This window comes from Equus caballus, chromosome 2 (genome assembly GCF_041296265.1).
Source record: "Equus caballus isolate H_3958 breed thoroughbred chromosome 2, TB-T2T, whole genome shotgun sequence".
In the NCBI taxonomy this organism is placed as follows: Eukaryota; Metazoa; Chordata; class Mammalia; order Perissodactyla; family Equidae; genus Equus; species Equus caballus.
The window spans coordinates 44,646,119-44,668,808 of NC_091685.1; the positions used below are offsets into that span (position 1 = coordinate 44,646,119).

Genomic DNA, 22,690 nt, shown 5'->3' on the forward strand with positions numbered 1-22,690 from the left:
GGTCCTTTTCCCACGGCATCGTTTCCTTGGGCTTCTGCTTTCATACCGAGCAGCCTGGCCTTTGTGCCGTGCGCAGCCACTGAGCACATGGTGGTTCTTCTAGCTGTGACCTTCGGGGTGTTGGGCGAAGGTATCAATTCTGGGTTTTCCTTCTCTTTTCATTGCGGCCTGCAGAAAGGAGGCTGGTTGGTTTGTCTTCTCATTGTCACTGGTGCTTTTTGAACATTTGAACAATTTCTGACTTGGGGCCTATACAGACCCTCCGAGGGGTCTGCCGACCAGCTGCATGGGAGCAGCTTTTGGGAGAGGGCAGGTTGTGGTGGGCAGGCCGAGGAGTTTTCCCTGTGAGTTTCTGTAGAAAACAAGACTCACATTAGGGGAAGGTGCACACTGTTTGAAGATCCAGTGTGTTCTCACCGCACTTCGGGAAGGTGGACTGGGCTGGAGTCTGGAGGTCACAGTGCCTTCGCTGCCCAGCGCAGGATTGTCAGGGGAGAGGGCACTGGATGCAGCCAGTCTGTTCCTCCCTGCGCCCAGCGGGTGGTGGCCCCAGGGGCAGCTTGTGGCCAGGAGAGGAGAGGGTGGGAGCCCTGGGAGTCCTGGCTCCCTGGGGTGAGTGATGGAAGCTCAGGTCAGGGGGCAGGGTGAGATGGGCCCGATGGAGTCTAGGAGAGTGGGGGGGCTCCGCGTGTGGGATGGGGGTCTCACCAGGAGCACAGGGAGCTTGGTCCACTGCCACCTCCCCCTGGGGTGGGGAGATGGGGCCCCTTACCTGGAGCCCCATAGAGACTTGGACTACCTGACGTTGACCAACAGTTTAACTGTGATTCAGAGCAGAGGGATTGTTGGTAACCAGCAGAGGAGCCTCTCTGTGCTGTAAAGCAGCGTGCGTGTGTGGTCGTGCCACTCGGAGGCGTGGAGAAAGACACTGGCCACACGCCAACAAGGCCGAGTCACTGGGAGAGGATCGCGTCCACGTTTACCCTTGTCGTGGACGCCTGACCTGCCCTGGAGAGTGCAGTTACAGCTCCTTAATGGGAAACACGGGGTCTGCAGAGTAAAGAGCGCAAGCTGCCTTGCTGGTTCCCTTCCTCCGCCTCCCTTTGCTTCATCTGCCATCTCCTCCACTCTCGCCTCCTGCTCGCTTCGCTGCTGCTGAGCTCATCCCTCACCTGGACCGGCGTGGGAACGGTCACAGGACCTCCCTCCTTCCTTCCAAGCTCTCCGGTTAGCTCCAGAGGGGCCTCGTGGCCTCACAGCCTCTGCTGCCAGGGGAGGGGTCTCTTCGGCTAACGCAGTCTGAGGTTCTGCACCTGCCGCGGCTCAGGCCATGTGGCAGAAGGGCGCTGGCTTTGTCCCCCTCCCCTCCCTGGCTTCTCTTTCTCTGATGGAGCATCTTAGTTCAGGATGTGCATCAGACGTTCACTGGACCATTTCGTGAAAGGTTGGGCTTTATATATAATTTCTGCATTTAAAAAAATAAAATAGACGTAAGATAAAATTTACCATTTTAACCATTAAGTGTGTAGTTCAGTGGCATTAAGCACATTCACACTGTTGTGCAACCATCACCACCATCTGCCTCCAGAACTCTTCATCTTGCAAAACTGAAACTCTGTCCCTGTTAAACACTGACTCCCCCAGCCCCTGGCAACTGCCATTCTACTTTCTGTCTCTGAATTTGACTCCTTTAAGTACCTCATCTAAGTGGAATCATAGAGTATTTGTCCTTTTGTGATTGGCTTGTTTCACTTAACATACTGTCTTCAAACTTCATCCGTCTGTGAGAATTTCCTCCCTATTTAAGGCTGCATAGTATTCCACTGTATGGATACACCACATGTTGCTTACCCAGTCATCTGTTGATGGACACTTGGGTCGCTTCCACATTTTGGCTGTTGTGAGTAATGCTGCCTGCACTTAATTGGTTCTCATTTATCAACTGGCCTGCTTTAAACACTTTTTTTAAATTATGAAAGGAATACATAAACTTTCTCAGAGTCATCACACCTAATGCATATTTGTGATGGGGAAGACGTAGAAAACCATAAAGAAGGAAATAAAATAATCTATGAGCACTGCCTGCAGGTACACATGTGTATCTACGAATGCATATATTTTTAAATAAAACTGGCATCAAATGGACTTATAGATAGTTTATATGTTATTTCACCTGCAATATCATGAATATTTTCCCCTTATTAGATAATCTTTGACAGCATGATTTTTGTTCTCATTTTATGTGGATGAACAATAGTTTACTTAATGTTCTCCCATTATTGAATGCTTGGTTGTTCCTTATTTTTCTCTCTTATAAATAGTGTTCCAATGAGTATTCTTGCTTTGTTTCCGTCTTTGATTATTTTTGCTGAATAGGTTCAAAAAGTGGAATTCCTGGGGCAGAAGGCAGATATGGATATTTTTAAGGCTCTGATACGTTGGCGGCAAAGACACAGTTGCCGTTCAGTTGCTCTGACTTCTTACCTCCCGGCAGGACAGCACAGTGTTCTTTTCACAGCAGTTTTATTAGCGTTGAGTCTTATGTCACTGTTTTCTTTTTTTAACTTTGTAGTTGGCTTTTAAAATCTAAGACCTTGTACCTAAATATTTACGTAATGATAAAATTTAGGAAGAGACGGAGAGGACCAGAACCAGAATGATGGGGACGTAAGGAGCAGACTCCGTGGGGTCTGTTTGCTGGAGCAGCTGACTTTGCCTTCTTCCTTCCATGTCGGTCTTTGCTCCTGAGCCCGTGGAGAAGGGCTGTCCAGACGACCTGGTTCTCCCTTCTCACAGCCGAGAGTTTTCAGATACCTGCTCTGTGCCCACCCTGGGCCTGATGGCAGGAGCCACTGTCCCTTCTGTCCTCATGGAGCTCACAGTTGGGGGCACTTGCTGGTCAGGACAGGGACTTTTCTCTTGTGGTGCCAGCCCAGACTGTATTGTTGCTTGTTGCCTTAATGTGCTCATGAGTATTCCTGCGTGTTTCCAGATGGTTCAGGGTGAAGGTAATGGGATGAGAACAGGCAGACTTGGCCATGTTCTTGCGAGAGAGGATGTAAGTGATAAAGGGAAGCCGAGCTGAAGGGAACAGATGTTGTTCTGCGTTCTGTAATCTGTGTTCTTTGGATTGCCGAATTATAAAATTTGTTCCCGGAGGAGGATTGGGTGGAATTTGGACTGCAAATGAAATTTGTATTTGTTTAATCAGTTTAGTGGTTTGCTTGAACTGAGGTGGGTTCTAATTTAGTGTTCTGAGTGGTGTGCTCATGCTTTCTTCTCTGCCTGGAGGTCCCATCACCCACAGCCTGGGACCTCAGGTGGGTGAGAGCCCTCTGGACGCCCCGGGGGGTTTATGTCCAAGGATGATCTGTGTGAGCCCTCTCCTTGTTTCAGGTGACGCCCTCCGAAAGCCTCGCCTTCAGAAGTCTGTCACGTGGTACCTGGATGATTTATTCTTCACTCTGTATCCTTCCCTTGAGAAATTTGAGGAAGAGCTTCTGGAACTCCTTATCAGTGATCACTTCCAGGAGGTACTGTCTCATGTCACAGAACTTAGTCTGAACCGTGGAATGCAAACTTCAGAGCAGAGTTGGGAAAGCTGTGGCCCCTAATGCCGCCTGGGTGGGCAGTCAGCCCCTGGTGATGTGGTCCTGTCTTTTCCCCTTTCTGTGGCTAACCTCTTTCTGTCCCTGGTCTGGTATTTAAAGTAGATCTGAGAGGACTCAGCGCTGGGCCGTTTCTGCTGGAAGCCGAGCCCCTGCAGAGCTCCAGCCCGTGTCTTAGCTTTGAGGATGATGAAGGTGCTGTTACCCTGAGATGTTAATTAACGTTAATTTTGATATATGTTAAAACAGTCCTCATTTAAAAGTAAATTAAATCACCAAATGAGCAAAGGGAAGCCCATAAAAGAGTCTACATTTACCAAGGACGTTTTGAGGATATTTGGCTCATTCCAAGGAGATGACTAGAAATTGCAATCATTTTATCCCATCAGAGCAGTTTTCTGTGACGGGCGGTTGCTCTGACTCTGTCAAGTGCTGCCTGCCTGTGTGAACATGTCCTGTAAAGTCTTCAGCTGGAAGCCTGTGTGTGGGGTTCTGCACCTTGGCAGTTGTGGCAGCACCTTGTCCCCACCATGGGCCTTCGAACACATAGCTCGCTTTCCTGTATGTTCTTGGTCCGGTGCTTGTGTGGGTCCTCTCAGGCCTCAGGTCTCAGTGCACACCTGACTGTCTGACAGGCCCCCCTGGGCACGTTGTTGTGTCCACCCCCCTCCCCCCACCCCTGGCTCTTCCCGTGTGTCACCCGTTTTGTTTCTTGGGGTGCTTGGCCCTCTCTGAGACCGCCTGGTTTCCTTGCCTGCTTGCTGGTTTGCTGCTGGTGCCTCTGTGGAGTGTTTGCACCAGGAGGACAGGGACTTGGTTAGGTTCACCACTGCACCTAATGTGCATGAAACGGTGCTGGCACATAGTAGGTCTTAATATTTGTTTGTCGTGAGAACAAATGATTCAATCAGTTGGTGCCCATCCTAGTAGTCTGGGAAGGTAGCAAATTATTAATCACACACACATATATGAACGAGATGGACCTTTTTTTTGCTCTCTAGTCTTTCTTGAAAATGTAGTTCCACATAATGTGGTCTCATGTGAGATAGAAACACAAAGCAGAAAAGAGGATTGAAGTAGCAACGTACATTTTCGTGATGTAGTTCCTGCTGTTTTCTTATTGCTTGGAGTGGATTGTATGAGGGTAGAGATGCTCTAAGAGTATCATTGTTGAATTTTATATATTCCCATAAAAGTCACTTTATTAGGTAGTTTTACTACCTTTGTAGTTTTGTTCCTGTCCAACTGGAAGATGCTCAGTTATCTGCATTGTTTTATTTTCATTTCCCAAAGACTAATAGGCTGAATTTAGGTCCATTCAGCTTGATTAATGGGCAATGAAGAAAACTTGAAATTTCAGGGGTCACTTTGCAATGATCACATAATTTAATAAACAGTAATAGCCTGGAGGACTATCCTTGCCCATTTGTTACAATGCTTGTACATTTTTTGTGAAGATGAAATGCTTTAATATCCAGTGATCACTTTGGGGCAGATTCCATTTTTATTGGTTTATGACTTACTGCCTAAATATGCTCCCTCTTTGTGCTGCCCCTTCCCATTGAGACTCGAGTGTCCTGAGTGTGGAGAGAGGCAGAGGTGCAGGAACCTGACATGCTCTGCCTCCGTCATCGCCCGCCCCGCCTCGGTGACAGTGGGCTCCTGCACTGTGGGGCCCTGGGTCCCGTTGGAGGAGTCGCAGTCCCTGGTTGCTAGTTCGCTGCCTCTTGAGAGTCGTAGCTTAGCCTTGGAAACCCAGAGCGAGAGCTTGGTGATTCAGGCATCTGAGGGGGTGCATTGGAGTGTGTTGCTCTGAGAAGATCACAGTGTGTGAGAAAACCCTCACCTACTAGAAAATGCCCTAGGTCAGCCAGTTCTGACCAGATTATTTGTCTGTCGTTTGCCTGGACTCATTTCCCCAAGCACCTTCTGATCTGGAAATGTCCGAAACCCCTGTTACAGTTCCTTCTCGGCTCACCTCTCTGCTGGGTCTTTTCTGGTGCACTCCCTCTTCCCTTCTGCCCAGCACTTACTCCGCCTGCCGTGTGCTCTTCCTAGGGGGCCAGCCCACAGGACGGCGGCACCCTGGAGATCTTGGAGCGGCGCCTGTGTGTGGGCGTGCACAACGGGCTGGGCTTCGTGCAGAGGCCCCAGGTTGTGGTGCTGCTGCCCGAGATGGAGGTGGCGTTGACACGCTCTGCCAGTTTCAGCAGGAAAGTTGGGTCCTCTTCGAAGGCCAGGTAATTTTTCCCAGGATCCTGAGTCCTGGCCCCCGTGGAACGAGGAGGTGGGCATGTAACCAGGGATCAAAGGGAGATGAAGCTGTACTTGGGCGTGAGTGTGCACTCATCCACCTGGGGCTCTTCACTGGTGCCTCTGTTTCCTCTTGCCAAGTTGTGCCCATTAGCAGCAGACCTAGGTTGGAAAACCCTGTTTTTGTGCTCTGACGATTTTGGAGTTAGCATCACGGACGCTTCCAGCTGTGGTCACTGAGAGTCTGTGCAGACCCTGTCACACTTTCCTGCAGATGTGCCCTGTGATCAGTTTCTCATTTGGTGGAGAACCGGAGGGCAGGAAGCCCTGCCACTCTGCTCAGTCCTGTGCTTCCCAAATCAGAATCAGACACATCTCCAAGGGGTGCCATGTGCAAAGCTGGGCGGAGGCTGGTCCTCGAGGAGGAGCGTCCCTGGAGACCTGGCTGTCGTTCTGTCTTCCTGCACCCAGCTCTGGCGGTTTGGAAAAAGTGTTGGTTGTGGTACCTAAAAAACCCCTCTATTTGGGGATTACCTTGGAGGCCAAACGCACAGAAGAGCTCAGTGGCATTGCTGGGGGGACTCGCCACACCGGCAGCGCCCAGTGTCCCAGCGCCTGAGCCGGTGATGGAGGTGGGTGCAGGGCAGGGGAGGCCACCGCCTGATGTGCCTCTGTCTCGTGTTCTTGACCTAGCTCTGGAAACCAGGCTCTTGTTTTGAGAAGCCGCCTCCGCCTCCCCGAGATGGTCCGTCACCCCGCATTCGCCATCGTCTTTCAGCTGGAGTATGTGTTTAACAGTCCTTCGGGAGTGGACGGCAATGTAAGAACCATCGCATCACTTCAGGTTCCACCTGGCCGCGGGCTCCATGCGCTAAGAATAAATATTGTTGCCATTAATATTTTTTCATTAAAAGCAGTGTAATCATTATTAGCAATATGGAAAACAAGCATGGAATATGACTCTAGAAAATGCTTCGTTTTAGTGATAGCTTTGTTATAATCATTTCCTATCTTTATGGTAATAGTACATTCTGCTGGCTGGTGGTAATAAATAGTTCAATAGGGATGTATCATAATAGCATTAATTCATAATTATCAAATCGATAGTTATTTTGAAAAATAAGGCCATTTTAATGTATTTTGTGTAGTAAAGCTTGAATCTACACGAGTGATAAATATTTTCTTACAGTGAATTTTGTATGTGCCTGTGTTGTAACTAAGAGTAAGAATTTGCAGGGTTCACTTGGAAGAAGTAGAATGTGTAGACATCGTTTGCATCATTGTAAGTCTGCTATTCCTAAGGTTCAGTGTTCTGTTTGAAAAAGCAGATGTCAATTTAACAAGTCAATTAAAAATTTTAAAAACGCCAACAAGATGCCCTTGGTGGTGTCCCAGTCTGCCAGCATTACTGTGCAGCTGACCCAGAGCAGAAGGATGTAGGACAGTCTTGGGGTGAGCTGCGGGAAGGAGAATGGGGTATCAGGGCATAGATGCATTTTATTTTCTGATCTACTCAGCAGTAAACTGACGTCTCTGATGTCCAGACCTCGAGTCTGTGTAATTCAGGGTCCTAGTTAGGAGAATAAATCTAGAGGCAGTCATTCTGACTATAGCTGAACACAGAGTCATTTATTTTTTTGTTTTTTTAATTTTTTTTGAGGAAGATTAGCCCTGAGCTAACTACTGCCAATCCTCCTCTTTTTGCTGAGGAAGACTGGCCCTGAGCTAACATCCACGCCCATCTTCCTCTACTTTATATGTGGGACGCCTACCACAGTATGGCTTTTGCCAAGTGGTGCCATGTTCGCACCCAGGATCCGAACTGGCGAACCCGGGGCCGCTGAGAAGCGGAACGTGCGCACTTAACCAGTGCGCCACCGGGCCGGCCCCTACAATCAGTCATTTAAATGAAGCTCTTGTCCCCAGCTCTGCTTTTCTTTATTTGTTACTAGAAATTTCAGCTAAAATGCAACTGTGTGTGATACGCCTGGCTGTGTGGGCAGGCGCTCTGGGCTTGGGCATGGGCCTTCACCAAGAGGAAAGGGACGTCTGGGGCTGGGAAGTGATGCTGAGGGAGAAGTTGGTGGGCTCAGGTGTGGCATGTGTGGCGCTCTTGTCCAGTGGTTAGGAGGGAGTTGTGGAGGGAGCCAGCGAAGCAGCACCATGGCCTAGCGCCTTGGTGGGGCCTCCAGTCGCTCTCCATTCCTCATTTACATTTAGATAATGTCCCTCGAGAAAGTTAATTATAATTTGCTTGCGATTATAGTCTGTGTGCTGAAACTGATATGTCTTACGTGGCGCTTTCTTCTTCTTTTTTAACTCTTCATCGAAATGCTCACCCAGTGGCAGGTGTTTCGACATGCGTTGCTGCTTCATGGAGCTTTTGGAATGTGGCTGTGTAAGAGCACATCACTTCTTGTTGATGTGGAGTTTATCTTAACATGGAATATTGGATTCCATTTTCCTGTCATCAAGTGTACTTTCTTCAGTGTAATCTGGAAAGGAAATGTTCCTGTGGATGAAATGATTTTCCACACAAATTACTTGCTGTGTGGAACAATGGAAATGGGTTAAGCATTCATTGGGTGAAACCTGAATCAAGCATTCGCATCACGAGTGGATTTAGATGATGGAGGAGAAAACAACGGTGACGGTGCCAGTGTGGGCTCTTGTTCCTTCCCCCAGGAGTGTCTGTGTGACAGTGGGGACACCACCCACAGGGCCTCCTGCAAGGTCGGGGCATGGCCTTGGGGGGAGCAGCTCACGCCCAGCATGCTCCTCCTTCCCTCTGCAGTCCATTGTGGAGCAGTTGCATTCAGCCTGCACATTTATTTCTCCTTTTTCTTTCCTCTTTAAAAAACTTTATATGATGGAAATTTCAAGCATAAACAAAAGCAGACCAGATAGTAAAATGCACCCCATGTAGCTTCAGCAGTTATCAACTTCGTGGGCAATCTTTGTCTATACCCTCTCCCGAAACCCATTTTGGTTTATTTTGAAGCAAATTCCAGTCATAATTGCATCTGTTTTGATTACTGCAAACACTTTGGCATGTGCATTCTTTTTTTAAAAATCTTTTTATGATGGAAAATTTCAAATATAAAGGTAGGGAGAAGTGTATGATGAAACCGGAGTACCCATCACCAGCCTTGGAAGTTATCAACTCATGGCCAGTCTTGTCTCGGCTCTTCCTCCCCTGTCCCCATTCCTCCCCGAGTACTTTAGAGCAAATCCTAGACGTCAGGTCACTTCATCTTTGAGTTGCTCAGTGTGTATCTCCAAAAGATGGGGGCTTAGAGACGCCCCTGCAATAGCATCTTCACACCCAGAAGACTACGATAAGTTTCTCAGTATAATCAAATGTCTAGTCAGCTGGGTTGTACATTTAAGTACTTTACTTAATCAGAAATAGACAAGCCAAAAAAATGTACTTTTCTTTGGAAAATGACTCCTGAATGAAGTCTTCCTACATGAGCTTGGCGGCCGCTGTGTTTTGTCGGCAGTGCCGTCTTTGACGTGTGACCTGTTCTCAAGATGGCCTTGCTGCATTCTTGACATCTGCGTTTCTTTATTCCTAACGCTTGATGAACCAAGATGGGCCAGGCCTCCAGCGATTGCGTCGCTTTGCTTGTGTCTGGCGGGAGCTGAAAGCCTGCATCTCCTGAGGCCCTTTGTGAAGCTCTTCTGTAGGTGGTTTGTCTGGATGGCAGAGGCATCTGGGCTCAGGGTATCCAGTTTATGCCCAGTCTCCTGAGTCGGAGTGAATTGTTTTGGCCCTGAGTATTTCATAGTCATTAAAAACAAACCAGAAAAAATGTTTTGAGAAGACACACCCTTGTCTGTAGCGTGTTGTGAAATGCGTGCATCTTTAGTTAGCGGGAACCGCCAGAGCCTTTGTGGTTTGTCTTTGGGTAGCTGTGGAGAGCCAAAGGAAGTAGGTCTTCCCATCCAGACAGCTTCCGTTCTAGAAGTTTGAGTCCCTGCGGACAGTGTACCCACACTGGCTGGCCAGTTTGACATGCTGTGAGCTGTGCAAGTGTGGGCTCCATATATGTTTGCTGATTGAATGAAGTTGATAGAGTGGACTCTCTAGAACGTAAGAGAGTGACATGGGATGAAGAGAGCTGTAAAAATAAGCGGACCCAGTGTCAGAGTAAGTGCAGATCCCCACGGGGCTGCCAGGGGTCCAAACAGTCCTTTTTTGGGGGGAGTCATGTAGCAAAATGACCCTCTTCCAAATCTCTAGGAGGTAGAGACTAACTAATGTATTATTTATGTATTTGCTAGTATTCTTTGAACAAAACAAGTTCATATAACAAAGATTTGAGTGTTTACCATGTACGAGGTGCTGGTCTGGGTGCCCAGGACACATCAGAGCTGTGTATTTTGAATATTTTATATTTGGAACATAAGTATCATGCCTTAATATATTCTGAAGATTATATAAATTTAAATTTCCTGGAACTTGGAAGTACAGATGTCTTGAGGGCTTTCGGGAGATCTTTCACAAAACCCTGACTTGTCCCCTGGTGGAGAGGTGTGCCCCGTCGAGTCCCCATGCGGCCGTGTGTATGATGCAGCCAGTCTCCCCCTGGGCCCCTTGAGGCTTTGCCATCAGAGTCTCCCCAGGGCAGGCCGGCCGCCGAGCCTCAGCCTGTCTGCGGAGGTGGAGGGAACCACTGACACTCGGAGGTTCCTGAAGAAGAACCTGGTGCTGAATCTGCTATTTTGTCCTGAATGTTGGGTTTCCTGTGTGGTTTTAAGAAAGATATCGACTCACTCAACTTTTTAACATTGTTTTTTTCGTTTGTCTTTTTTTAAACAAAATTTTTCTTGAGAAATTCGCATAACCTAAAATGATTTTATATGCCACAATTCAGTGGCATTCTGACTTTTTAGAAAATCTGAGTTTTTTTCCCTGTGGTAAAATACATATAACATAAAATTTACCATCTTAACCATTTATTTTTAAGTGTACAGTTCTCTGGTGTTATGTTCACATATTTGTGCAATCATCACCACCATCCGTCCCCATAACTCTTTTCATCTTGTAAAGCTGAAACTCTGTGCCTATTAAACACTAACTCCCCATTCTCCCCTCCCCCCAGCCCCTGGCAACCTCCGTATACTTTGTCTTTATGATTTGGACTACTCTTAAGTACCTCATGTAAGTGGAATCAGGTGGTATTTGTCCTTTGGTGACTGGCTTATTTCACGTAGAATAATGTCCTCAAGGTTTATCTATGTTGTAGTGTGTTGGAGAATTTCCTTCCTTCTTAAGGTTGAGTAATATTCTATTGTATGGATATACCACATTTTGCTTATCCATTCATCCATTGATGGACTTGGGTTGCTTCCATATCTTAGCCATTGTGAATAATGCTGATGTGAACATGGGTACACAAATACCTCTTTGAGACCGTACTTTCAATTCTTCTGGGTGTATACCCAGAAGGAGAATTACTGGATCATATGGTAGTTCTATTTTTAGTTTTTTAAGGAACCACCGTACTGTTTTCCACAGTGGCCGTACCATTTCACTTTCCCCCCAACAGTGCCCAGGCTTCTAATTTCTCCACATCCTCGCCAACATTGTTTTCTGTTTTTTTTTGATTGTAGCCATCCTAGTGGGTGTGCGGTGGTGTCTCATTGTAGTTTTGCCTTTCCCTAATGATTGGTGATGTTGAGTATCTTTTCATGTGCTTGTTGGCCATTCCAGTCTTCTTTGGAGAAATGCCTATTCAAGTCCTTTGTGTGTTTTTGAATCAAGTTTTTTGTTTTTTGTTGTCAAGTTTTAGGAGTTCTCTATATATTTTAAATATTAATCTTTTATCAGATATATGATTTGCAAATATTTTCTCCCATTTTGTGAGTTGCCATTTTATTCTGTTGGTAGTACCTTTTGATGCATAGAACTTAAAAATTTTCATGAAGTGCAATTTCTTCTTTTGTTACCTGTCCCTTTGGTGTCATATCCAAGAACTCATCACCAAATCCAGTGTCATGAAGCTTTTGTCCTATGTTTTCTTCTAAGAGTTTTATTGTTTTAGCCTTACATTTAGGTCCTTGATCCATTTTGAGTTAATTTTTGTATATGGTGATAGGTAAGGGTCCAACTTCTTTTGCATGTGGATATCCAGTTTTCCCAGCACCATTTGTTGAAAAGACTGTCATTTCCCCATTGAATTGTCTTGGCACTCTTGATAAACATCATTTGACTATATATGCAAGGATTTATTTCTGGGCTTTCTATTTTATTCCTTTGGTCTATTTGTCTGTCTTTATGACAATACCATGTTGGTTTTTATTTTTTGGGGGAGGAAGATTGGCCCTGAGCTAACATCTGTTGCCAATTTTTCTCTTTTTGCTCGAGGAAGATTGTCACTGAGCTAACATCCATGCCAATCTTCCTCTATGTTGTATGTGGGATGCTGCCATAGCGTGGTTGATGAGCAGTATGTAGGTCCACTCCTGGGCCCTGAACCTGTGAATCCAGAGCTGCTGAAGCAGAGTGCGTGAACTTAACCACTACGCCACTGGGCTGGCCCCAATACCATGCTGTTTTGATTACTGTAGCTTTGTATTAAGTTTTGAAATCAGAAAGCATGAGTCCTCCAGTTTTTTTCTTTTTCAAGATTGTTTTGACTATTCGGGGTCTGTTGAGATTCCATATGAATTTTAGGATGGGTTTTTCTATTTCTGGAAAAAAAGTTGTTGGGATTTTGATAGGAATTGCATTGGATCTGTAGATCGCTTTGGGTAATATTGACATTTTAATAATCTTAAGTCTTCCAATCCATGCACATGGGACGTATTTCCATTTATTTGTGTCTTCGTTAGTTTCTTTCAGCAATGTCTGTAGTTTTTATTGTATAGGTCTTTCACTTCCTTGGTTAAGTTAATTCTTCCAATATTATGTTGAACAGAAGTGGTGAAAGCATGCGTCCGTCCTTCTTCCTTATCTGAGAGGAAAAGCTTTCAGTCTTTCATTGAGTTTAATATTTGCTGTGGATTTTTCAAATACGGCTTTTATTTTGTTGAAGTAGTTTCCTTCTCTTCCTAGTTCGTTGAGTGTTTTTTGTTATGAAAGGGTGTTGGATTTTGTCAGTGCTTTTTCTGCATCAGTTGAGATGATTGTGGTTTCCCTTCATGCTGTTGATGTGGTGTATCACATTGATTCGTATGTCGAACCATCCTCACATTCCATGAGTAAATTCCTCTTGATCGTGGTGTATAATCCTTTTAATACATTGCTGAATTCTGTTTCCTAGTGCAGTCGTATGTCACTTTATGATAGGGATGCAGTCTGAGAAATGCGCTGTTAGGTGATTTCGTTGTTGTGCGAACATCCTAGAGTGTCCTTACACAAACCCAGATGGTATAGCCTACTGTACACATAGGCTCTATGGTGCTGATCTTATGGGGCCACTGTTGTATATGTGGTCCATCGTTGACTACAGTGTTGTTATGCAGCACGTAACTGTATTTTGTTGAGGATTTTTCCATCAATGTTCATAAGGGATACTGATCTGTAGTTTTCTTTTCTCATAGTGTCTTCTTCTGGCTTTGGTATCAGGGTTATGCTAGCCTCATAGAACGAATTAGCAAGTGTTCCCTCCTCTTCATTTTTTGGGAAAAGTTTGAGAAGGATTGGTATTAGTTCTTCTTTAAATGTTTGGTAGAATTTACCAGTGAAGCCATCAGTTCCAAGTGTTTTTCTTTTTGTTGGGAGATTTTTGGTTACTGATGCAATCTCCTTACCAGTCATAGATCTGATCAGATTTTCTATTTCTTTGTGATTTAGTGTTGGTAGGTTTTGTGTTTCTGGGAGTTTGTCCTTTTCATCTAGGTTGTCCGCTTTGTTGATATACAGCTGTTCATGGTATGCTCTTAGAATCCTTTTTATTTCTGTGGAATTGGTAGTAATGTCCTCACTTTCATTTTTTTTAGTAATTTGAGTTTTCTCACTTATTTTCTTAGTCTCTCTAGCTAAAGGTTTATCAATTTTGTTGATCTTTTTGAAGAACCAACTTTTAGTTTCATTGATTTTTCTTTATTCTTTTTCTGTTCTCTGTCTTGTTTATCTCTGCTTTAATCTTTATTATTTGCTAGCTTTGGGTTTAGTTTGTCCTTTTTCTAGTTTCTGAAGTGGTAACATTAGGTTGTTGATTTGAAATCTTTCTTGTTTTTTAATGTAAGCATTTATAACTATAAATTTCCCCCTTAGTACCACTTTTGCTGTGTCCTATAAGTTTAAAAATCACCACCCTAATTATTTTGGTGCTCAGATTGTCCCAGATTTGGCCAGAGTTCCTTCAGGCTGTGTCCTGTGACAGCCTCCATCATGTTTTGCTTTTTGAGCATTTTTCTTACTCTCTGGCGTAACAAGATGCTCCAGGCTCATCTTGCATCTTCCCTGCTCCAGCTCTGGAATCAGCTGTTCCTGTGAGGAGCCATGGTTTTCCACCCCTGCCTTTTTCAAAATAAACTTTTTATTTTAGATTTACAGAAAAACTGAAGATAGTACAGAGAGATCCTATATACCCAACCCAGTTTTCCCTATTATTAACATCGGTAGTATGGTGCATTTGTCATGACTGATGAACCAGTATTGATAGATTATCACTAACTGAAGTCCAGACTTTATTTGAATTTCCTTACCTAATGTCCATCTCTGTTCCAAGACCCCATCCAGGATGTCACATTATATTTAGTCCCCATGTCTCCTAAGGCTTCTCTGGACTGTGACAGTTTCTCAGACTTTCCTTGTTTTTGATGAGCCCTGGTGCTTTTTAAAGGGGAATGTGTTAGAGTCTGGATCTGGGCACTAGGTGTGTCTTGTTTCTGAGGCCTCTCAGTGGACAGAGCTGGCAAATTTCCATGTGGAAACACACATGCACGTGCACGCACACACATAGGTACACATACATGCACATACTTAAATACAAACACACACGCACGTGAGCACACATCCATGTACACATCCACGGCTCAGGAATTGAGTCCTCGCTGATCCTTCAGTCCCAGTCGGCCCACAGGGCTCTCCACGCCCGCCCTCCACAGAGACCCTTGGCTGCATGCCAGCACCATCAGCACAGCTGCTCATGTGCTCAGTCCTAGGAAGCATCTAAAATAATGTTAGAATTGCTTCGTTCACGCGGCTACAAAAACCAAACCTACTGGAAAGAGTCCAGGGTCCGTTAGCAGCCAGGACCGAGGGCAGCCGTCAGGCAGCGTTTCCTGTCTCCAGGCTCTGCCCCTCAGCGTGGTCGCCTCACTCGTTTGAGCTACGCTGGCGCCTCTTGTTGCTGTCGGCTTTCGGTTTTGTGCTTATTTCTCTTCCCCATCCTTATTGATTTAAATTTATTTGTTTAATATATAGAACACTAATATGCTTTTAAAAGTCAAAATTCTACCGAAAGGTGATCTGAGAAAAGCGTCCCACACTGTGTTCCTTCCACAGACCCAGCCCTTGGGGGGAGCCAGCACTCTTGCTCCTGGTCCATCCTCCCTGTGTCGCTTTTTGTGAATTTTAACAGGTGTGTGTTTTCTTAATTCCCTTTAATACACAGGGGGTATCGACTATGTGTGTGCATTTTTGCATTTTGCTTTTTCTCGTGTTACCAGTACACGCTGGTGGTCGTATCTGGAAGTCTCCGGAGCGCTTCCTCACCCCTTTCTCCAGCCGGGGGCACTCCGTCATGTCCCACAGTTTACTCACCCGATTTCCTGTGGTTGGATATTTAGGTAGTTCTCACTATCTCCCAGCTGTAGATGATGCTGAGATGAATGATCTTGGGTGTGTGCACCTCTGTAGGAGTTCAGAGGAAGTTCCTGGTCTGTGCCACCTGGTTGGGCCTTGGCCCACCCGCCGCATGTGCTTGCAGCCTCTCATGGTCAGCAGTCAAGCCGAGGTTAGGGTCACACATGCCTGCACCATCTGAATGTGGGACATGCCTGTGTCCAGCCAGGGCCCCGGGCTGCCTCCTCCTTGTGCCCCCTGCTCCCTCCTTCATCTGTAATATAGTTCCTCAGTCTCTCTCCCTCTCTCTTTCTTGAGCCTCTTCCTTCCTCTGTGATTTGAGTCATACTGGGGACATTTGGAGTCGTTTCAAGACAACAGGTTGTCTTTTTTTCCCTTTGCGTTCAGCTGAGTGCCCCAGTGTGCTCGCCCCATCGAGGGTCTGTGCCTGGGGCCCAGCTCTGTCTCTGCTGGCGGCTTCAGGGGCAGAGGACCTCCCTGTAGGGGCCACTCTACCCCTGGGCCTTGGGGCTCACTACCCAGAGTCGGTGTGGAGGGGGCTCTGGCGGCTGGCATGGGGCTCCGGGCGGGAGGAGAAGATCTCACTGAAAATTCAAAGAAAATCAGCCTCATGAAATAACATGAAGTTTTTACCTGCTTCTAATTCTAAGTGACTTTTGAGTTGGTCTGAGGACAGAAGTCGAGGTGACTCCAGAACAAATTGCCACAAACTACGTGTCTTAAAATGACAGACATTTATTCTCTCGTAGTTCTGGAGGCCACAGATCCAAAATCAGTTCTGCGGGGCCAAAACTGAGGTGTGGGCAGGGCTGCGCTCCCTCCGGGGGGCTCTAGGGGAGGGTCCTTCCTGTCTCTTCTGGCATTTCCTGGCTGCCGGCGTTCCTTGGCTGTTGCCTGCGTTGCTCTAACCTCTGCCTCCATCATCACATGGCCCTCCCTCTGCGTGTCTCCCTGTGTCTCAAATCTCTCTCTGTCCTGCTGTTTTTTTCTTTTTGCTGAGGAAGATTTGCCCCGAGCTGACATCTGTTGCCAGTCTTCCTCTATTTTGTATGTGAGCTGTGCCACAGCTTGGCCACCGACGAGTGGTGTCGGTCTGCGCCTAGGAACCAAAGTGGTTCCCGCACCTGAGCTGCTGAAAGAGAGTGTGCTGAACTGAACCACTAGGCCACGGGGCTGGCCGCTGTCCTGCTCTTGTAAGGATACTTGTCCTTGGATTTCAGGCCCAGCTGGATAATCTAGATCTCCTCATTTCATGATACTTAATAACATCTGCATGGCACCTTTTCTAAATGAGATCACAGTCACAGAGTCCAGGGGTTCGGGTGTGGGCATGTCCTTTTGGGGCCACCATCCCGCCCACCACAGGGACGTGGATTGTGCATCCCCCTGGGTCACATGTCATCTGTTTGCGCTTTGCCTGATGAATGACAGTGTGGCGCTTCTGTTCCACGACAAACCTCGCTCGTAGTCCAGGTGTATTCCTTTGGCTTTTTGTATATTACTTGCTATTATAATTGAAAGTCTAAATGGGATAAATTCAGTGTATTTTGTTTTTTTTCTTTTCAGTTTGCGTCAACTCAAAGCCGGTTTGGCAGGAAAGGACGTTATAAAGTAACAGATCTGGGCTCAGCGCTAGTTCACTGGTAGGAGGAGCTCCGGCTGGGTGACTGTTACATAGTTACCGTTGCTCTGTGCGCATGCTCCCTGCACCTGACCTTCCCCTTAGAGTCGGGTGGGGGGGTTAGGGAGGTTATCACCTGCAGGTGTCACCCTGGCTGGTTGGGAGAGAGTGCACGCTAATAAATGGCAATTGGATTGCCACCAGGCGCTAATAGTCCCACTGAAGTCTTTGCGCAGGAGTGATCAATAAGCCACTAACCGTCTCTTGTTAGAGCTGTTAGAAACAAAAGTGAGGGAAAACAGATATTTGTGTGACTGACAGGTACTTCACAGGGGAGATAGCTGTATTGATTGAGAACGAAAAAACCAAAAGGAACTGTGAAAGTGGAAAATTAGGTATCGGAATCACCTAATTTAAAAAATTAAACCAGAAGGACTTGCACAAACAGTATGAAAACTTGGATACATATTTTGGTCCTGTAATAAACTTCTGGGTTTTCTAGACGACGACTATTTACAAAAGTATTCTAGATATTATTGAATCCTTATAGTGTTTTTAGTGGCCAGTTTTCCTAATACATTTATAATAATTTTATTTCTAAAAAGTGATGGATTTTAATCGTCTTTTTGTTGATATACTGTAGTTGCTCAGCAGCATTTTACACCGTCACCCAGTGAGCCGGGTGGGAAAAGGCAGACGTCGTCTTCGCTTTGACGGATGTGGAAAGTGGCACAGAGTCGCACGCTGAGGCTTCTTTGCTCGTCCTTAGTCCTTCCAAGATGTGGGTTTTTCCTCACTGAGTTGTCAGGGCCCTGAATCCCTGCTCATCCCCGTGACCTGGCAGAATGTGGCAGGAGCCGAACCTGTGATCTAAAATTTGGTTCCAGGAAAGGATCGGACCAGGCCCAGCTGAAGCTGGTTGTTTGAGGTCCAGTTACGATGGGGCCTCGGGAAAGAGAGATTAATTCAAAACCAGACACTGATTCTGGGTGTTTTATATGCCCGCGTGGATATAGAGGTTGTAACAGGAGGGGATATCCTCCGGCAGGAAACAGGCTGGGAAGACTGACTTGGATGAAATGCACACACTTTCTTTTCTTGTTGGGCACCGCTCACGCGTATACTCGGCTGTGGTTTAACCCCGTCCACCATCCTGCCGTCTGCGCCGGAGTCCAGCCAGAGTCCTTTTATGTGCATGTGTGGAGACTTGCCTTGGACCCAAGTGCAGTCAAGTCATGGCCGTGACAATGGCACAGCAGCTCAGTGGGTCCAGCCAAATAAGCAGGGTCCGCGGGAGCCCCAGCCACACCGCGGGAACCATACCTCCTCAGTGGCTCCTGATGCATCGCGAGTCCACGGTTCCCCTGGCCTCCCCTCTCTTTGGGGAAGCTGCTCTTCACCACCATGGGCAGGGCCAGGGCTTCTGTTCCTCTCAGGAGTGTGAGGCCCCTCCTTGCAGGCTGTCCACCCTCCCTATGGCCAGGGCTGCCTGGGTTAGTGCACTTGGCTGGTGGTCAAGAGAGGTGGAGGGCCCTTGGCTCCCTCAGCTGCCCGGAGACAGTGAGGAGCCACCTGGTTCATTTGTTTTCCTTATAACAGAGATGTGCAGATGGCTCTCTCTTACCCATGAAGAGATCTTAGGACAAGAAGACCCTGCTCACATTCCATGTGACTGCCTACACCTCTTCCCACATTGCCGCAAGGCTAGGGATCTTGGGGCGAGGGGCACGGCTGCTGCCCCTGAGTCTGGCCCATTCCAGTCTGACTCTGGGTAGTGCAGCTGAACTCTGGGGGTGGGAAATGCTCTTCCCAGGTACCCAGTCTGACCTGGTGTCACCAAGTGCCCCCTGGATTCTGTGGCTTGAGAACTGGCCTTCCTGGGGTGCTGCTGTTACGGCGGTAGAGCCTGCCAGTCGGGGCCTCCGTCAGAGCCGGTGTCTCTGAGTTGCCTTCTCAAGGGTCCAGTCCCAGTCCCAGAGCCCAGCTGAGTGGCGTCTTGGTACCCAACCGAGGCCTGGAGTTGGGCTTCATTCTTACTGCTTTTTGAATGAAGGATGGAAGGGTTCCTTTAAAACGCTGCTGTGTCCAGCCCTGAAACCATATTTGTGAAATGACCTTGCAGTGTGGATGCTGATCCTAGGGTGTCCTTAGTGTCCTCATTCCTTTCGTTTGGCCAGTGACAGCGAAGGTGAAAAAGGAGCAGCACGTAAACTCGACCCCAGTGGTTTCACAGTTGCACATAAAGTCACATGGATAAATTACCCCATTACGAGCTGAAACTGCTGCAGAAACTGTGCTAATAACCCTAAATTGAATATCTGCCCATATTCTCTGCTGTTTCACACAGTTTCTTATCACTAACACGAAGGGTGGGTCCTGGTGTTTTCCTGATGGATTCAGGTAGATGTTGTCAGGGTGCTGAGTGTTTACAAACCTGCAGAGAGATCCTTATGGGATCAGGAGCCATGAAGACGGCGTTGGTCTTTAGGAGGGAAGCCGCAAAGGAGACTCGGGGTGGGAGGGGTCTTAGTTAGGAGGGTGGGGTCTCAGGATGGGAGGCTGGCCTCCTGGCACTCTGTGCCACCCATGTGGTGTTGTGTCCTGCTCCTGCCTCCATTCCTGCTTTGGTAAAATGGAACGGGTGATCCCCTGCCTTATACACTGCTCTCTAGTTCAAGTTTACCTGAAAGCACCGTGATGTTCCTGACCCAGGCGGGTGTTCGGATAACTCATGCACCGATGTGCTTTGTTTCCCTTCCAGGCAGCTTCCCTCACCTCTTTGTCCAGCTTGGCATGTATGCACCTGGTTCGCTGGGCTATTTGGAACCCCGTCCTGGAAGCCAGCTCTGGGAGGGTGACGTTACCCCTACAGGGTGGGATCCAGCCCAACCCCTCGCACCGCCTGGTCTATAAGGTACCCCCAGCCAGCATGAGCTCCGAAGAGGTAAATTCTTAGACACTTCGTAAGTATGATTCTTTTCCTGTGAGCTTCTAGCAAGTTCATATATTTTCAAAACCAGAAGTTGACAAATGTTTGCAGATGTTTCATGAGCAGAGTTTTTTCCTGTCATGAATATGCCCTTAAAAATTGTGTCATTGCTGAGTCACAGTTGGCTGTGGCCTCCCTGAGGCCAGTTTTCATCTTGGGTCTCACAGCATCCCCGTTCACATGTCAGTCTCTTGGGGTGACCTGCTGGGCCTGTGACTCTTATTTGTACACACTTTGCAACAAGATCGACTTCTGTGCTGTACGAGTCTTTTTAAAAAGGGCCTTTGAAATGTTTGGTGCATTGGAGGATGGGCCTGTGTGGGACGAGTGCTGTAGTGGGAGCCAGGTGGTCGGTGTCAAGCCCTGGCTCGTCTTTGCGACTTGTCACTCACGCCCGCTGGACCTCGGCTCTCTCCAGCTGTGTACAGAGGGTGGGATTACAGCAGGATTTCCACTTTTGAAATGAAGCTTTCTCTGCACCCCAGTGTATAAAAGTGGGGCAGGGCGAGTTGAAGTGTGTGTGAGGGTCTCATTCCCTGGCCTCCCCTGGCCCCTTGGTGGGCTTGCAGAATGGGTAATCATGACCCAGGGTGCCCCTGACACCATGTGACAGTCCTTCCTGACACTAATGTGTCGGGGCGGGGTTTCTGTCTGGTACATCATTTGGTTCTTCTGCTTCCATCCCTGAAAAATGCCCAGCCTTTGTCAGCAGTGCAAATAGGAACCTTTTAGGACTCAATTGTCCCATTTTTCTTAGGTAAGGGGACTATACCTGTCACTTCAGAATGTCACCTGTGTGCTGACTCCAGCGACAAACCTTATTTTCAGTGTTGTTATTTATGATTCAGAGACTGCTTTGGGGACCTGAATAAGGGAACAGCTGATTGTGCAGCTTTCCTTATCATAAGGAATGTCTCTCATTATGGGACCACATTTTGCTGCATTCCCACACGGTCTAGTTTGAGCCCTTATTATCAAATTGCCATTAGAAATGCTGAAGCCTTTGCCATTCTCTCCTCATTCATGATCTCTCTCTGTCTGTCTGTATGAATATAAATAAATATTTATTTTATTTAATGTTACCCTTCTTATGCCACGGCATTTCCTTTACTCTTAAAGTGTGTAAACTATATTGGGGTATATTAAGAACACAAATATATCAAATACCACCATTTTTTCACAAGGAATATCACTTCTAATCAGAGTTTCTCAGCCTCAGCACTGTTGAGGTTTTGGGCCAGATGATTCTTTAATGTGAGGTTGTCCTGGGCGTTGGCGGATCGTCAGCACCTGCCCTGGCCTCTCCCCACGAGATGCCAGTATCATCCTCCCAATTGTGACAGCCGCAAATGTCTGCTGGGGACAACATTGCCCTTAGTTGAGGCCCACTGCTCTGAACAGATGTAATTAACTGAAATCATGAACGGAGACTCACAAACTCGCTTCGCTCCCCTGCCTTCTAGGAGCGCTCCTCTGCTTCTTCCTCCCTTTCTTATCTTATAAGCAGTGCAGCACCTGGCGAGTGAGAGAGCGCGGAGCCCTAGGCCTGCCTCTTCTCTGCCCCCAGGCCAGTTAATTCTGGATCCTATTCATTCATTCAGTGAATTGTTATTGAGCATGTATATATGCTATAGGAAAAATATCCTCGATCCCATGGAACTTACAGTTGAGTGGGAATGGCAGATATTAATCAAAGAAAAATATAAATGTTATAAACATCCCATAATTTTTGGCTAAGTAAATTTTGGGGTTTATTTTATGATTATTTCCATGTTGTTTACTGTGAAGGTAAGTAGTATATTATGATTATGTTTTCTTTCCTAAACAACTCCTGTATTTTTCCCTTGAGCAAATAATTGTATTTTTTTAAAAAAATTTATATCTCCAGAGGCACACTTTCAACTCTTAGCTGTGACTTATGGTATTTACTTTGTTTTCCAGATATTATGCTTCTACTACTATTTCTTGGTTTATAAATTTTAGACATCATATATTGACTTCCAGTAATGATAGATGAGAACTTTAGCTCTTTAATATACTCTTGCACTTCTTAAAAGAAAAAACAGGGGGCCGGCCCCGTGGCCGAGTGGTTAAGTTTGTGCGCTCTGCTTTGGCGGCCCAGGGTTTCGCCAGTTTGGATCCTGGGCGCGGACATGGCACCGCTCATCAAGCCATGCTGAGACGGCGTCCCACATGCCACAACTAGAAGGACCCACAACTAAAAATACACAACTGTGTACCAGGGGTCTTTGGGGAGAAAAAAGAAAAATAGAAACAAAACAAAACAAAAAACGCTCTGTCCTCCCACTGCTTGGCTTTGGATTTAGGTGCTGTTGCCGGAGACGTGCAGCACAGCAGGGCCTGGCCGCAGGATTGTGAAGGGAGCCACAGGGAACTGGAAAGTACCAGAGAGGTTGTGGAGAGGGAGGGGCTGAGAAAGCAACCCCATAAAGTTG

The 22,690-nt window shown here is 46.8% G+C and overlaps 1 protein-coding gene across 29 annotated transcripts in view; it reads left to right on the forward strand.

The window, feature by feature from the left end:
• The window catches only part of NPHP4 (nephrocystin 4), a 128,837-nt gene that overhangs the window by 34,409 nt on the left and 71,738 nt on the right, over positions 1 to 22,690 (forward strand). For 20 of the 29 annotated variants that reach the window (XR_011436569.1, XM_023635897.2, XM_023635898.2 and 17 more), the window contains 4 exons: positions 3,397 to 3,533; positions 5,667 to 5,848; positions 6,555 to 6,681; positions 20,007 to 20,189. Coding sequence is in view for 28 of the 29 variants with exons in the window: in XM_023635897.2 (XP_023491665.2) it covers positions 3,397 to 3,533; positions 5,667 to 5,848; positions 6,555 to 6,681; positions 20,007 to 20,189 (629 nt within the window). In the remaining variant the exon portion in view is untranslated. The remainder of the gene's footprint in view (positions 1 to 3,396; positions 3,534 to 5,666; positions 5,849 to 6,554; positions 6,682 to 20,006; positions 20,190 to 22,690) is intronic. The other 9 variants (XM_070261086.1, XM_070261085.1, XM_070261088.1 and 6 more) reach the window with 2 other exon arrangements.